General features: G+C 41.0%; 1 protein-coding gene across 2 annotated transcripts; it reads right to left on the bottom strand.

Moving 5' to 3' along the window:
- Positions 1-4,620: 4,620 nt before the first annotated feature.
- Positions 4,621-15,546, bottom strand: LOC308040481 (cilia- and flagella-associated protein 298-like). Of its 2 annotated transcripts, none has more exons than XM_080344515.1 (8): positions 15,487-15,546; positions 15,143-15,289; positions 12,702-12,869; positions 10,797-10,864; positions 8,525-8,683; positions 7,858-7,989; positions 5,606-5,701; positions 4,621-5,505 (listed from the first exon to the last, which is right to left on the bottom strand). In XM_080344515.1, the coding sequence occupies exons 2-8, from the start codon at positions 15,279-15,281 to the stop codon at positions 5,395-5,397; spliced, it is 873 nt and encodes a 290-aa protein (XP_080200641.1). In that variant the 5' UTR covers positions 15,282-15,289; positions 15,487-15,546; the 3' UTR covers positions 4,621-5,394. The 2 variants fall into 2 exon arrangements, with proteins under 2 accessions (XP_080200641.1, XP_080200642.1); XM_080344516.1 differs by lacking the exon at positions 15,487-15,546 and adding an exon at positions 15,389-15,463.
- Positions 15,547-15,722: the final 176 nt, after the last annotated feature.

The following is a 15,722-nucleotide window of genomic DNA, read 5'->3' as shown; positions in this document are numbered from 1 at the left end:
CCCACTGGGCCCCCACTTCCAGTAGCAAGTTGGGGGCCAGGGGCTCACTTCCCCCCAGGGCCACCTCTGCAGCAAGGGCAACCCACCACAGATACCCCATCACACAGCCATGCAGACAGCAGTCCTCTCCTCACATTGGGAAAACCCCCGACTGAGCACAGGAGTTTGTGGGCAGAGAATGGGGGAATGGAGAGGGAAAATAATCAGGAACCGCCACCAGGGTATTTTAAACTGTGTTGCATACATTTGGCTCACCCTGCTCGAAGAGCTTCCAGTACAACAGCCAAATCCCAGCTCCCCGGTGGTTTTTGCCACTCATGTGGTAAAATGAAACAGGACAATACATTTGCAGAGTCAGCAGAAGCCACTGGTGGGCATGGGATGGGCAGATGCCTGGAATGTCGGCAGTGTCCCGGGGCAGAGCAGCGCCCATCCCACACCCTAGGGAGTGCGGCCACCATGGAACTGTGTCCATGCAGCACCCAGTGCCTGTGCCTTGCTCCCTTCCTCCTTTTCTAGGAAACCTCAACAGCACGTTAAGGACTACAATGGCATTAGCAACTCTCACAACACATAATATAAATTTCCATTCATCAGGATGGTGATATGGCCACAAAATAAACATTTCAGCAACACTTTGCTGTGTGTGTCCTTTGATAGAGAATGGATTTTCCCTCTAGAAGGGCATGTCTGCTATCAAACTTCCAGAAATAAACAGTTTAGAAGAAAGATAAAACGCTTTCACACATTTGCAAACCTGTGTATGGTGTTCCTATCTCATAATTCTCCAATTCTTTAAAGCAGATGTATAATTATATTTAGGCTTTGCTTTGTTCCTTTGTACTCTTTCATCTTTCTCCAGCAAGTTCATTCAGTTTCAGCCACAACAAACGAATCCAGCAGATCCACACATGCTGCTGTGAGAACTCAGAAGAGCATTGATCCTACAGACCATTTCCCAGCTAAAGAAGAAAAAGGCCAATTACAGCAGAGAACGGCAACCAAAGGTACATAGGATAACATGGAGTTTCTTATGTTAAGTACTTCCTATGCCCGTTTTTCCCTCGCTTTTAGAGTTGAAATGACAATATTATAAACACCATAATAAAAGGTCCTGTTCAAACGCCTCCCTCAGAATCCTCCATATAATGGTAATTTTGAAGTCTCCCACTGAAACAATAACTGTCAACAAGTCTTGGAAACACAATGAAGCTTCTTGGTCTCCCTTGACACAGGTACACCAACTGCAGAGAGAACTCTGCTGGGAGGAAGGTGTGAGCAATGTGTGAGTTTTGCCACAGAAAACCATTTACTTGTGGTCATGGATGGGCAGTAGGGTTTAACGAGCAAGATCCAGGGATTATAGATATGTTACTGCCCATGTTATTTGTATTTTGCCTCCTCTGCTATTGAATACTTTCCTGGCATCAAGGACATTAAATCAAATGGCCAAAAGCCAATGATGACTTCAGTTATTTACAGGACTGGGAGCCCACAGAACAAACCCCTCAGAATAGTACTAATCTAAGATGAAAGCTCTATTTGTAAGAGGGATCCAGTTGGATATTTTCAAGCATTTGTTACAACTGATTCAAAACATCTGGGAAGCTTCCTGCCAAGGCCACTGATCTCAATGCTGTGATGAGAAAGTAATTTAAAAGAACCACTTTCAGATCACGGGGAGCAGGCAAACAAGTACTGGGGTGCATAAATGCCAATAAATAAATACCACTAGGTAAGGTCACGTTGCAACCCCTGATCCCAGAGCAGATCCCCACCTTGGGTAGCTCTCAGGCAGCCCATCTGTTGGGAGTCTCCCTCCCAAGATGGCAGGACAAAAACCATGTGGAACAGCTGGCCATCCTCAGCTGGTTTGTCAAACAGAAAAGATGAGATTTTGGGGAGGGGGAAGTGTTGTCACAAGCAGCAAAAGGAACAAAGTGACACCTGAAAGAATTCAGTTTGGGAACCACCAGGTTACAGCTCCCCCCTGGATACAAAATGTACCAGGCTGCCATAAAACTTGCTTTAAAAGCTCATAAACAGGGCTACATTTTTTCTGGCTGTCAAAAGGCCGTAAATATTTTAGAACTGTATTGGAAAAGAGGAAAACAAATGTGCAAAACCCCGAAGACATTAATCTATAAAAAGTAATTTGATTTTTTTTTTTGTATATATATATATATATACACACACAAAAGAGCCCAAGCAAAATAATTATTTCCAAGCAGGACCCATTTTGAAATTTGGGCCCTTGGCCAGCATTTGCACACACCCCTGTGAAACCCATCAAGGAGAACATCACAAGACAGAGTGAGGAGGAAGGGGAGGCTTTGTATCTGTAGAAGCCCCCTGAAAAGCCACAGCAACACCTCTGGCAACCTGAGCCTCTTACAACTGGCAGGACTGAGCAAGAGCTGGAGCTAAGTGACTAACAACCTTATAACAAATCAATGACTCTTAGGATTTTATAATGATTTTCCCAAGTTTTTCCAAACCCAGTTATCAATCGAGAACATTCACCATGCCACTGTGGGTTGCAATGCCAGTGATACTACAAAATTAAGTCTTTCCAGATTTTCTTCACTCCATCCTTTGATGACAGCAAAACAGCACACTAGGAAAAAAGCCTTCAGCTATGGGAATGGTTAAAAATCTCCAAAGAGTTGTACAGTACGCTGATTTTCATCTGATGAAGTTGTAGAACAAAGTGTTCTGTTAAAGCACGCTCCATTTTCTTGCCACATAGAAATAATTCCAAGTAGTTTTAAAGTATAAAATATTTCAAGTTTTGCAACTTAGACAAATCCCACATACTGATTTTTGGTAAAAAACATTACTGTGACACTGACATTCATGAAAAACTACCAGACATCAAACTTTCCTAACAGTAAAAGAATCAATGATAAAGTAAAACCACCATTAACAGTTCACTGGATGGCATTAATTCTCTCTTCTGCATTTCATCTTCCAGCTGCAAGTTCAGCAAACACTTCAGTTTTACTCGATCAGTCTCTCTTCAACCACACTAATACTTAACGAAAATGCTGATTTTTTTCATCATCAAAAAAGGACTAGTAAAACACGTTATCTTTGTTATTTTACAATGATGCAAACAAGCAGAGAGATTTAAGCCATAAGTACTGAGATTTGTGAATCTGGAGAGCCACAGCCAGATATTTTTAGGAGACAGTCAATGACCACTGAATTTGCTTCCATCATTTGCACTGGCAGGTTGGGCAAGGCAGGAAGCTTCTGGCTGATGATATCTCAGAAATCTGTGATTTCTAGTGTTTCTGCCACTAAGCCTTCCTGACATGAGGATTAGGGTGTGAATAAAACAAAAATACTATCAATGACAAACATCAAATGCAGGTGTAAGTTCAGGCAGCAAATACAACCCATCTGATTGCCAGAGCTGCTGAGCAGCCCTAGCACCACAGTGCCATAACATAGCCATCTGCAAAAAATACTTCACATTAAGATTTTACTTAAACTACATCATGACGAGCAACTGCCTGTTCTTGAGACTGATGTAGTTAGTGAACACAATCCAGTTTGGCTCAGGTGGAAAAGAGGCACACGTCTGCAGGGGCCACTTGGTGTCCTGAAGTATACTGCAAACTACAGAACAAGACCCTCAGCTGGTTTGTATTTTCTGTGCTGCAGAACTGTAAAGGTAGATGTTCTCAGTTTCCTGCTGCCCTAGGAACAACTGCTCTGGGGTGTGAATGAAGACAGCATTTTAGTTGTTGGCTGTGAGTGCCCACATTGGTTCACTTCTTTTTAAAAGACTCAGTTGATTCTCACAGAATCACAGGATGGTTGGGGTTGGAAGGGACCTCTGGAGATCATCTAGTCCAACCCACTTGCTGAAGCAGGTTCACCCAGAGCAGATTGCACAGGAATGTGTCCAGGTGGGTCTTGAGTGTCTCCAGAGAAGGAGACTCCACAACCTCTCTGGGCAGCCTGTTCCAGTGCTCTGTCACTCTCAAAGTAAAGTTGTTTCTCCTCATGTTTAGCTGGAACCTCCTGTGCTTCAGTCTGTGCCCATTGCCCCTCATCCTATCATTAAGCACCACTGAAAGGAGTCTGATCCCATCCTCTTGACACCCACCCTTGAGATATTTATAAATATTGATGAGATCCCCTCTCAGCCTTCTCCTCTCCAGGCTGAACAGACCCAGCTCACTTTCAGGGCACCTGGGCTTTCTGCTGCTCAGTGACCCGATGAGGATGCACATCTGCCTCCATAGAAAAGCATCTCCTTTAAGGATACAGAAGTCTAAACATGTAGAACTTGAGCAACTTGTTTCTAAACATTAATGATCTACCTAGATAATTCTAGAAATTTAATTATCCATCAGTTATGCAGCATCCCAAATCAGAATCCTCCCTTGAAAAACAGACACAATGTTTGCTTCAGGCCTGCTGGCATTACCTTTGTTAGTCTTGAACCCAGAACTGACTGATTATATGTTTTAGAAATGGTAACAGGATCCTAAACATCAAGCATCTAGTGGAAACACTCTTCAATAAATTTAATGATTTATCATTTAAAAATGCTGATTTGTTAGAAAATACACACTTCAATTCAAGTAATAATCTTAGAAGTACTTCCATGTTAGAGATCTCGCCCTATTAAACTTGGTTTTATTGTATCCAATCTACTTGCAAATGCTGCTGAGTTTTGTAAACAGATTTCTGCCAATCTTTCTATAAAAGCATCATGGCTAACAGCTTGTTAAACTGAATCAGATCATTAGGTTGGCTTCCAATGTCAGTGAAAAGTAAACCAAAAGAATGAAAATGAAGCATTCCACAAGGATTTTAATGTTACTTGTGTTTATATAAAAATATCTCCTTTAAACAATTGCTAAGAGGTCAACTCATTTTGAAATGATAGTTTGGAACTAGCTATGTTGAAATGCAAACAAACACAGAAAAATCACCAACTTTCACTGGATTAGCCTGGGAAAACTGTTTTCTTATCAAAATATAAATTACCTTTTACAGACCATATCATCTAAAAGAAATGCAAGAATCAGGAAGAAAGTATAAAGACCACTCAAAACAATACCAAACATTCTAGTGCATATTTACTAGATATATTATCTATTAAATAGCTTCATATTTCAATATTCAAACTACAAATTTCTAATAAGAAAATGAACTTAAACAGGATTGATCCTATTCGTTGCAGAGACAAGTGCTGACACAGTTACATAGTGATGTAAACATTTACTGAAAACCTAAGGCTGAAACAGGCATCTGCTACAGAAGTGACAATTTCAGCTTTTGTCAGCAGAATCTACCGCACACAACACAACTCCTGGTTGCAAACAAGTCGATCAACCAAACAGCTTAAAGAGGCAAAAAGGTGTTTGCAGAGCTTCATCTCGGCCCCCATTTGATGTCTTTTACACCGTGAAATTGCCTTTTCAAAGCGTGGTTGTCTGCCCACTCAGCATTTAGAAATGAGTCGTCATCATCCTCTTCTAGTTTCTGTCAACAGAAGTGAGACGTTAAGGTGACAGCAATAAACGTAACCTGTGGTTAGTGGCTACAACTGCACAGCTCACACACAGTAAAAAGACACTGTTACCTTAAGTTCCTCCTGCTTTTTGTAGTAATACATCATCATCTGTTTTTGCTCTTCATGACTAATCAGAGGTTCACGCCCTGGAGCTCCTTGTCCTTTCTGAAAGGGAAATAATAAATTTTATTTATGATGGCGTTTGCGATATGAAAGAGAAGCTGCTATGCAGAGATAGAAAAATCTTTCTTTCAGACAATAGGGTTTCTCAAATTTAATAAGGTCCCACAGGACAGGAAAATAAATGTTGAGAAACTTCTGCTGCATTCAAGTAAGAATTATTTTTTCATCTCAGCATCTGAATCAAGCTGTCAAATTTGTGGACATCAATGGAAGCTACAAACAAGATTGAGTATATTTTACTTAAACTTCTGCTGTAAAAGACATAATAAATCTCTCTGCTTTACATCTATTCTAGATGTCTCAGGATGGGCCCATCCACCTCTGGCTTCCCTGCTAATGCAGACTCAAAATGCCATATGACTTAGTAAAGCATAGAAAGAAGGCAGTTACAAAACACTTTTATTTTATTTGTTACTACAAATGTATTTTTTTTCTAGGCAACTGTCTCATGGAAGAAATGATGCACACAGCAGAAAGCACCTGATGACAGCTGTTGTCAACAATAGCAAATACAACAGTTTGAATAGAAATGGTGAACCCTCTCTGAAACAAAAAGGGTCTGAGGTGGTTTAAATTAACTCCCCAAGCCAAGAATGCAGGCATTCCTTGTCAGATAGAAAATGACCATACTACTTTGCATTCTCTGAAGAGGTCCATCAACTAACTAAACAGCAAGACAACTTTCCTGGGAGCCTATGCTTCAATGGCTGTTAAATTGTCACACAATTTTTCAGTCACCATAATAGGAAAGAGAAAACAATTCTAGTCTTCTAAATGACAAACACATACATCACTTGACTTATCTTTGACTAATTCTATTGCGGACACCTGCAGATAACAACATCTGCCATAAACATTAATGCTTTCTGTGGCAGAGAAGCTCTGACTTACACAGAAGCAAAATGCAGCTCCAGAATAATTCTGAGCAATGGTTAAGTACTCTGAGACATTTGATAATCACAAAAGCACCATTTGAATGTGGTATTTTATAAGTATATGTATATACATACACACACACACACAAAACACGGGTGAGCATCTTCTGACAAAGCTCTGAAAGTCACTTGAAACATCAAATATTCTTCCCTTGAGCATGGCATTCTCAGAGATGAACACAACTGCACAGCACAAAATCACCTTGTCCAAAAACTAACGAACAGCCCCAGGAACTTGGTGCTAATTCTGATATTGCAAGAACATGACCATTGTGTCAGACAATGGTACACACTGAATGACTGGGTTTTGCTGAAGCATCAGGTCTACAAACTGAGGGAGCAGCAGATCTTTGCCTCACTTTAGCGCATTACTTCAGTGGATGACTCAGACCTGTGTTCACAATTAATATAGACGGCCTCATCTGCTTCAGCACATCTGATGACTGGGAAGTCTAATTTCTTTAAAAAAATTTCAGCTGAGAGCTTTAGGTGAGCTGGAGCCAACAGCGCAACTGGGTGGTGCAGGCCCAGCAGCTTGTTCTTCCTTCTAGCACTTAGCAAATTCTCACTGAACACTTCACGACCACATGAGCTCAGGCCCTTCCACAACCTGTGGCCTCTCAAAGAGGAGACATCCACATTTCCAAGGCAACTGAGAGAGTTTGAGGACCTGCTGTCAAGAAACTCAGGACATCACAGGCAGGAAATTCTTGAGTTACAGACACTTTCTTTCAGACAATGAACAGAATGAAAATGGGATGAGAGGTATCCACATCACATATGTGCTGAACACTAAAACTGCGTTTTAAAGGCCAGAATAGGGACACAAAAACATTTACAAGTACAATTATTAAAACTGAGCAGACTGAATGATTGGCTCTGTTCAGTGTTCTGCACTGAGAACCAGCTGAGGTTTTTTTAGACTTTTCAGTTTGTATTTCACCTACTTTTAAATACCTGTTTGCTGTACTTTAGAAAGTGCTATGAAGCAAGTAATAGCAACTACAGTATTTAACTGATAGGCAAATGAAAAAGAGAAGAAAAACTTAGAATAAAATAACTAAAACCTTAAAATAGATGTACTGTTCTAAGACACTCAAGCTGGAACTCATCTATTCGATTTTATACATCTACTGACAATTCTCTTCCACACAGAATTAGCCAAAGATTAATAGTGTGAAGAAATTTTCAAGTAATACTTACTTTCTGTATCTTGACAATTATGGTTGTTTTCTCATTTTTGCCTACATAGTCAGACAGCAACTTTGTTTCTTTCAACTCCTTTCCTGCCCACCATAATTGTGCTTCTGATTCTTTTATAACTTCAAGTCCAGCCTGTGACAAATAAACAAACAAGCTCAAGTGTTGGAGGATGTTGGTTTTTGCTTTTTTTCAAAACCAGCAAAGTTTTCCAGGATTTTTTTTTCTGGAATTCCTAACAGAAAAGCCAGTGTAATTTTACACTATACCTCTGCCACATCTTTCTCCTCATACTAATCAATGGCATTTTTCTTCATATTCCATTCAATCTTGATCTAACATAAACACTTTGGGCAACAAATTCTCAATACTGGCATTAGAAAGAAATGACAAGCTATTTAAAATGAGTCCCAGACTTACCTGAACTTTGTATGTGACATTTCAAACAAACTTCATTAATCTTATTTCTAGATAAGCTGTTGGTGTGCTTTTACATAAATTATCAGATAAAAATACCAAACAAAATCTGCCATGCAAATGAAAACAGCCATCATTGATAAAACAAAGAACAGCACAAGTTTATCCCAGGTACTACACATCATTGATAAAACAAAGAACAGCACAAGTTTATCCCAGGTACTACATATAATCCAAATACGTTACTGCATACATGAGTTCCTGACAAGTCTTCTTTATCTTCAAGCTCCAGCCTAACTGGATCATGTGGAGGCAATCCCATGGGATATACAATCATCACAGCCCCTCGGAGCTGGTCTAATGCATCTTTCACCATCTCCATCGTAACACACACATTGGCCTGAACTTGTTTCTGAAATACAGGCAGGGATCATGGGTAGTTAAAAAAAAATATATGTAAAAAGACTTTGCTTTGTAGTCAGTTCAAAGGTGCAACAGTGAGATATTTGAGCAAAGCTAACTGGCTGCACAAACTTATTAGGAGTGCAAATTTTCTTATTTGAATATTGACTTCTGAATACACCCCTAAACTTCTGCCCCTTCTAGTTGGTTTCACTGGTTGGGGCAGGGGGAAGAAAAAAAAGAGATCTTCAACTAAATTGTGTAGGACACATTTAGTAACAAATGTCTGTGGGATACAGGCATTCAAACAAGTATGCATCTGATCACAGAAACTAGACGAGAAGTCTTTTCTTCCAAGTACTTGTGATTTGTGAACAAGATTCAAACCAGCAGAATCCAAGTGAAGGCTAAAGAAGGGGCCTAAAACTTGATGGAAAAAACAGAGCACATCTGAGCAGAAGAGTAAAGCTTGGCATATTGCATGCCTTATGCAGAGATCTGTAAGATCAGATACTTGAGGTCATTCCAAACCCTACTGCAATGGATAGAGGAAAAACAAGATGCATCTGGAAGAGAAGAAATAAAAGTTTATGCTTACGGATTTAACAGTTCCAATATTTTAAGTAACTAGGTTTATAAAAAAAGAGAGCAAGAGAACGTTGCCTCCTTGTGGACATTCTTAAAGTAGTTAACTGACAAGTACTATTGGTTTCTCAGTCTCAGATTATCAACTTTTAAACTTTTTTTTCAGTAAATACACAGGCGTATGTCTTCATTCTCATGATTGTAAAGTGATGAACCTAACAAACAACTTCCCTAACTGACCTTAACTTCATTCACCAGTGAATGGCAGTAATTTGAGGAGTGAGCATGCACTGTGGCATTTTTGCAACTTTTGATTGTTTTTGATATATAACTGGAAGTTTCACCCAGGAAGATCTGCGAAGTGGAGACCAGATCTGCAGATATTTTTGACTCAGGAAGTAAAACTACACATTATTAATTTCCTCCCTGTTTAGAAACAGAGCTGATGGGATGCAATCCAACAGAAAAAAAAAAAAAAAGTCCATCTGGAGAAAATCTTTATAGTCCAGAAGCTTTAATCTGAAACATCTCTCATTTTGTGTAGATTTTGCTAGGACTTTCGACATTGGCTGAAATCCTGCCTCAATTCAGGAAAGGTTTGCTGCAACTCAGTGCACTGGAAGCACTGACAGGCAACAGGGTGGCTCTACACTTGCCTGCAGGAGGCCCTTGGAAACACTGAGCTGCTCACTCTAAATAACTGATATGACACTGTTATGAGCAACAGAACAGTCAAGAAGGCCAATTTAAGTGCACAGGCCACACTAAAAATTCAGTAACATTATATACTTGCATAACTGGTTTAAAGCTTTTTAAGGTTCTACACATACCAATTACCAGACCTGTGAGGGAAGGGAGAAGAAAATCACTTGTGCATGTTTACAAAGAAGAAATCTGATAATAAATATTATTTAATTTGTGTTTCAGAGTCATATGAAAGCTGAGACACAACACAGAGCACCTACAGATTGGGTGAAGTTGAATAACTGAGACCATGGCCCCATCAGGGCATATCTTCACGCTTATCTTTAAACATACAAACTCACTGGGACTGAGTGTGAGCCCAACTGCTTGTAAAATCTAAGAGATTAGAACACATTCTTCAATTAATTATACATAAAACTCAAAAGACTATCTTAACGAGCAAAAGGTATTTTATTTCAGGAACATCGCAGAATGTAGTTAATTTTTCACCAGAAACACGACAAGCATTTGCCTAAAGAATGTATCAATAGCAAATTAAGAGCGTGTGGGTAAAATTAAATGTGATTTAATCATTCAGTGTGGTCTTGGCTGCCAGCATTCACTTGGAGTTTAATATCTGATTCCTTAACTTGTTGAACCAGCTTGCCAAAAGCCATTAAGAAAATCATTAACAGAAATGTCAGTTTTTATTAGACTATTCACATCACTTTGTGATACTAGTCAAAAACGGTCAGCCCTCGCCCTGAAAAAGTCTATTCTTTTCTTAAGTTGCCCAACTACACAGAACCTATTAAGAAAGTCCCACGTACCATATGTTACTTCAGGAAACTCACCTTAGAGATTAATGCCTTGGCTTCCTCTATTGTCTTCTTAATAACTTGCTGCATTTTTTCATTTGGAGCTAAAAATAACAGACAGTTAAGACACTACACTTACTATAAAGAAACCAAGCAAACAATATGACCAGCTTATTCTCTACAGTAAGCAAATGAAACACTATTAAATCACAAAGCAAGAGAGACATTATTAAGTTGCAGCCTTTTTACCAGTTTGATAGTTCATTGCCACATTTCTGACTAACTTATGAACAAAAAACCCAACAATATCTCTTCTGGGAGAGTCAAACTGACTTTTCCACAAAGACACCTGACTGGTATTTGGAACTTCACTTGGGACAAAGGTACTGAATAGAAAACAACCACCATAACCTCATAGTCCCCACAATCAAAACCAGGACTTTTCCATGGCATACTTAGGACTATTGTGGGCTTTACTGGCAAATGTGCTGTAACCAGGGACAACAGCTTGGAGTTTTCTGACTTTTTTCCTAATTAAAATCTCAAACTAACATTATATGCAGTTTTTTAAATACAATGTGCATTTCATATTAAAGTTATCCATTTTAATTGTTATAAAAAGCCTCTCCTCAACACAAAAATTCAATTAAATCATACTCATTCACAGCTGAACACTTAAGCGCATCATTTGATAGTATTTAGTTTGGCCCACATTTATACACTGTTCAATATTACAACTTTGTTAATATTACAAAGCTGTCCTCCCACTGACAAATAAATGCCCAAGTACAATACTAGTGATACTGTCCTTATGTTACTGTTGCTTGCAAACTTCTGCTGTAAGACCTGACATTGCTAACAACCATGCGAAACAAGACAGGCTTTGTCTGCTTGCCTACACACGGGACACTCAGCTGTTTCTGAGAACACAGGAGGGAAAACATTTGCCAATAACATAAGCTCTTAATCAAGTTCATCAAAGGCTTAAATTTGCTAGGGCAACACGTTGTGTTGGAAGAATTATTTTCCCTAAAATAAGACACTTCGAGTAAGCGGTTTGTGTATTACAGGTTAAGACTAATTCAAAGATTCCTGCTTAACTGAGCTGTCCCGCAATCAACGTCTGAAGGGCTGCGGACCAAATGAGAGCTGTTGTGGTATCTGTGCGGTGTTCAGAGCAGAGGGACAGACATCAAGTAGATAATAGTGGTCCCTTCTGTGCAATCAGTCCCCAGGTTCTTGACTCTAAAGTGGTGCTCGATACACATATCAAATGCTGAGGCAAAACCACTTGGCAGCAGTTGCAAAAAGAAAAAGTGACAGGAATGAGTTCAGTGAGTCTGAGTCCCAGTGAATGAGAAAAATGGAGGAATATTAGAAAAACAACCCATTATGCATCTTGGAGCCTCTGGAGAAAAACAGTATTCAAGTATACATTTACAAACAGGGAGAATAAATTAAAGTGAAACAGTCAAACTTGCTTCTGATAATTGTTTACTTATCTTTGGAGTTTACTTCCAAGTACTACAGTTGTACAGCTTTACAGTTGTAAAGCTAAACAGCGTATGTGCTGAAGTGATATATGACTATGTAGGCTTTTAATTTAAATTACACCAGGTCCTAATCCAAGATGGAAGAGTTATGTATGTAACTGACAGCTTAGCTATTGTGAAAACAGGCTCTTGAAATAGCTACTAAACAAATTTATAACTGCCTTTAATACAGTTTATTTATAGGATGATTTTTATAATTAGCAAATAAACATGAGCCAGCTGGCATGCTGGCTTAAAATCAAATTATACTTAGCATCTACCCATTTTTTATTTCTTCCAGGGCAGTGAGGTAAAAATGAAAGGTCCAGAATTACGGTTTCATGTTCCTCATTATATTGTAGATTATCTGGGTCTGCAGGGAAAGAAACAAACATTTATGTTTGATTACCGTGTCCATTTCTTCGCCCAATTTCATCCTTCTTGAAGACGCTTCCACCGCTTGGTACACACTTGTCTGCCCATTCATCCTTTAATTTCAGTTCTTCAATTTGTTCATCTGTCAGTCCTTGCATATTATAAGGCAAGTAAACACCATGCTCTGCCAGATCCTCCATCTCTTTACAGCGGTTAGAGAACAAGATTAAAAATGTGTTATTGAAAATATACTGTTTACAAAGGCCTTTCACATTGCATACATGCAGGCAAGATCCTACTCCTCGTCTTCAGTTTTTAGAGTTATGTATATGGAATAAATAACAATGTGTATAAATGCAAGTATACAGATATATGCACTGTAATTATATTACGATTCATACATTTCGCACACATATGAAACAAAGTAACAAATTATACAGTATAGGTATGAAAGCCTAGATAATACTTGCTGGCCATTAACTATTTCTTTTTTATATTTCCTTAGCTTTAGCTGACTGCATATTCCTTTTTCAAAGTACTTTTGGGAAAGCAACTTCTTTCAAAATGTAAACATTTTACTGTTATACAGTAATGGATTTCTTTGCTGTTCAGAAAATATGTAACTGGACTTGCTATAACTTTGTCAATATGACATCCAATCCAAGGGGTCAGATTCACACCCAGTACAAAATTAAAAATGAACAAAAGTCTCTATAATAATTTATTTCTAACCAAGAAACAACAGTACAGGCGAATTCTAGCTGAGACAACAGAGAGGTGTAAATGCTAGTTAACAATGCACAGTCTGATGCAGGGAAAACAGAAAGTACATGGATGCATTTTCCTAATCCTTTTCTCTAGCTGATCCATGGCCTGCAAGCTACACTCACTACTTTCCCCCAGAACAACTTATCCAGCTGTCAGCCCATTTCACAGCATCCTTTTCTTGAAGGCCCTCCAGCCTCTTTCCCATCACCGTATTAATTAAAGCAGATCCATCTCACAACAGACGCACCAGAAGTACCCCAAGTCCCAAGACATGGTAATTCTGTTTCCCTGGCCAGGAATATAGGTACACATATGAAAACATAAAGGCTAAGACTAAATTAGCAATTACTGTGGAGAAATGGCAACAGATCTTTACAAAATAAGAGTGCTGAAAATATGGTAACCACAGTATCTGGGGGTTGGAATGTTTTTTATTTCAAATTACTCTCAAAATGGCCTCATACACTACACATGTATTTGCAGCTGGAGCTCACCAAGTGTAGGATGGGCTGCACCCTTCAGGTCAGACTCATCTGAAGGGAATCCCAGCTCATGTGTTCCCAGACTTAGCCACAATGCAAAGCGTGGTCAGCAGAGAAAAACAATAAATGTTTTTCAAAGCCAACTCCTGAATTGAACTAAAGAATCAATTTAGACACATCCAGTGATTCTCCACCACATGGCAAGTGGACGCCTTGCATCATGCATGCACTACGAAACACAAGAATTCTGTTTGCATATTCAGTATACCTCTGGTCACAAAGGATTTACGCAACCGCTGTGGGACAGAACATGCTGCACTTCACAGAACAGGATCACAGAATCGTTTTGGTTGGAAAAGACCTTTAAGATCACTGAGTCCAACTGTCAACCCAACACTGCCAAATCCACCTCTATACCATGTACCTAAGATCCTCATCTCTCCATTTTTGAAACCCCCGCAGGGATGGTGACTCCACCACTTCCCTGGGCAGTCTATTCCAACCATGAAGAAAATTTTCCTAATATCCAAAATAAACCTCCTCTGGCATGACTTGTGGCCACTTCCTCTCATCCTATCACTTACTACTTGGGAAAAAAGACCAACACCCTTCATGCTACAACCTCTTTTCAGGTAGTTGTAGAGAATGGCAAGGTCTCCCCTCAGCCTCCTTTTCTCCAGGCTAAACAGCCCCAGTTCCCTCAGCTGCTCCCCATCAGACCTGCACTCCAGATCCATTCAGGGGTGCAATGGCCAAATTTTCAGCCATGTACAGTAGGAAGGTCAGAACTCCAAATGGCCTCCAAAAAATATAAGTACTATGAAAAAATAAGTATTACTAAAATACCAGAAAATGGGAATTCACACATGATTTGACAGTTTTGGTGGGGATGTGCAGTTCTGTTAAATTTAGGGGGCGATGGCTTCCCTGAAGCAAGGCTGGGATTTGAGAGGTATTTCTTAAACTCTGCCAGCGCAGAAGTCCTGCGAGGCCGCAGCCAAGTAACCTCCGAGTGCCGCCCCTCAGCTCCCAGCCTGTGAGCAGCGGGGCACAAACTACTCAGGAGATGGAGCAATGAATGCGGCCTGTCCCCCCCGCCTCAGCGCTCCGCACCCGCCCGAAGTGCGGCCCGGCCCGGCCCGGCCAGGCAGCGAGCCCACTCCAGCACGGGGGTAGAAGCCAGCGCCCGCCGGCTGCCGGGGGCACGGGCCCGGCGGGCCGGTACCTGAGCAGAGGCGCTGCACCTTCAGCCTCCCATTGTAGATGCGGGCGACGAGGGGCGCCAGCTCGGCCAGGCGGGTGCTGCCGGCCGCCTCCAGCAGGAACTGGCTCTCGTCTGCGCGCTTCACGTGCAGCCGCACCATGTCGGGGCCTGTGAGGGGAGAGGGGGAGAGCGGGAGGCCGTTAGTGCCGTTACAGCCGCCGCCCGTCTCCCCTTCCTCCACAGCAACCGCTCCGCGTCCCTGGATACCAGCGGTGGGAAGGCAGTGGAGGGGGGAAAGGCCGCGCCCGGCGCTGTGAGCCCGCCCCGCTGCCACTGCCCGCCCCTCGCACCCCCCCAGCGCCCACCGGAGCGGCGAGCAAGCGTCACTCCACCCGGCGCCGGCCCTCCGCCCTTCCGCTTCCGGCCCTCCCGCTGCCTCTTAAAGGGCCCGCTCCACCCCTCCTAGCCATAACTGCCAGCCCTGGAGCGCTGTGGTAAAGAGGGCACCTGAGGCACAAAGAAAGAGGAAAAAAAAAAGCTAAAATTTCTTGAGGGCAGGTATGTTTATTTCATGAATACACCGCCGCCTTCCCCAGGGCAG

Source organism: Nesoenas mayeri (genome assembly GCF_963082525.1).
Source record: "Nesoenas mayeri genome assembly, chromosome: 1".
NCBI classification, from domain to species: Eukaryota; Metazoa; Chordata; class Aves; order Columbiformes; family Columbidae; genus Nesoenas; species Nesoenas mayeri.
Note: the sequence above shows the minus strand (reverse complement) of the source record. Positions and strands in the feature narration are given on the sequence as shown.

What these genes read in the sequence shown, in the direction of transcription:
- LOC308040481 (XM_080344515.1), bottom strand. Translation starts at nt 15,281, where the DNA reads ATGGTGCGGCTGCACGTGAAGCGCGCAGACGAGAGCCAGTTCCTGCTG. An exon ending in CCAAGGCATTAATCTCTAAG is followed by an intron (nt 8,684 to 10,796) that starts GTGAGTTTCCTG and finishes CCTGTATTTCAG; the next exon opens with AAACAAGTTCAGGCCAATGT. An exon ending in TAATTGTCAAGATACAGAAA is followed by an intron (nt 5,702 to 7,857) that starts GTAAGTATTACT and finishes TTTCCCTTTCAG; the next exon opens with AAAGGACAAGGAGCTCCAGG.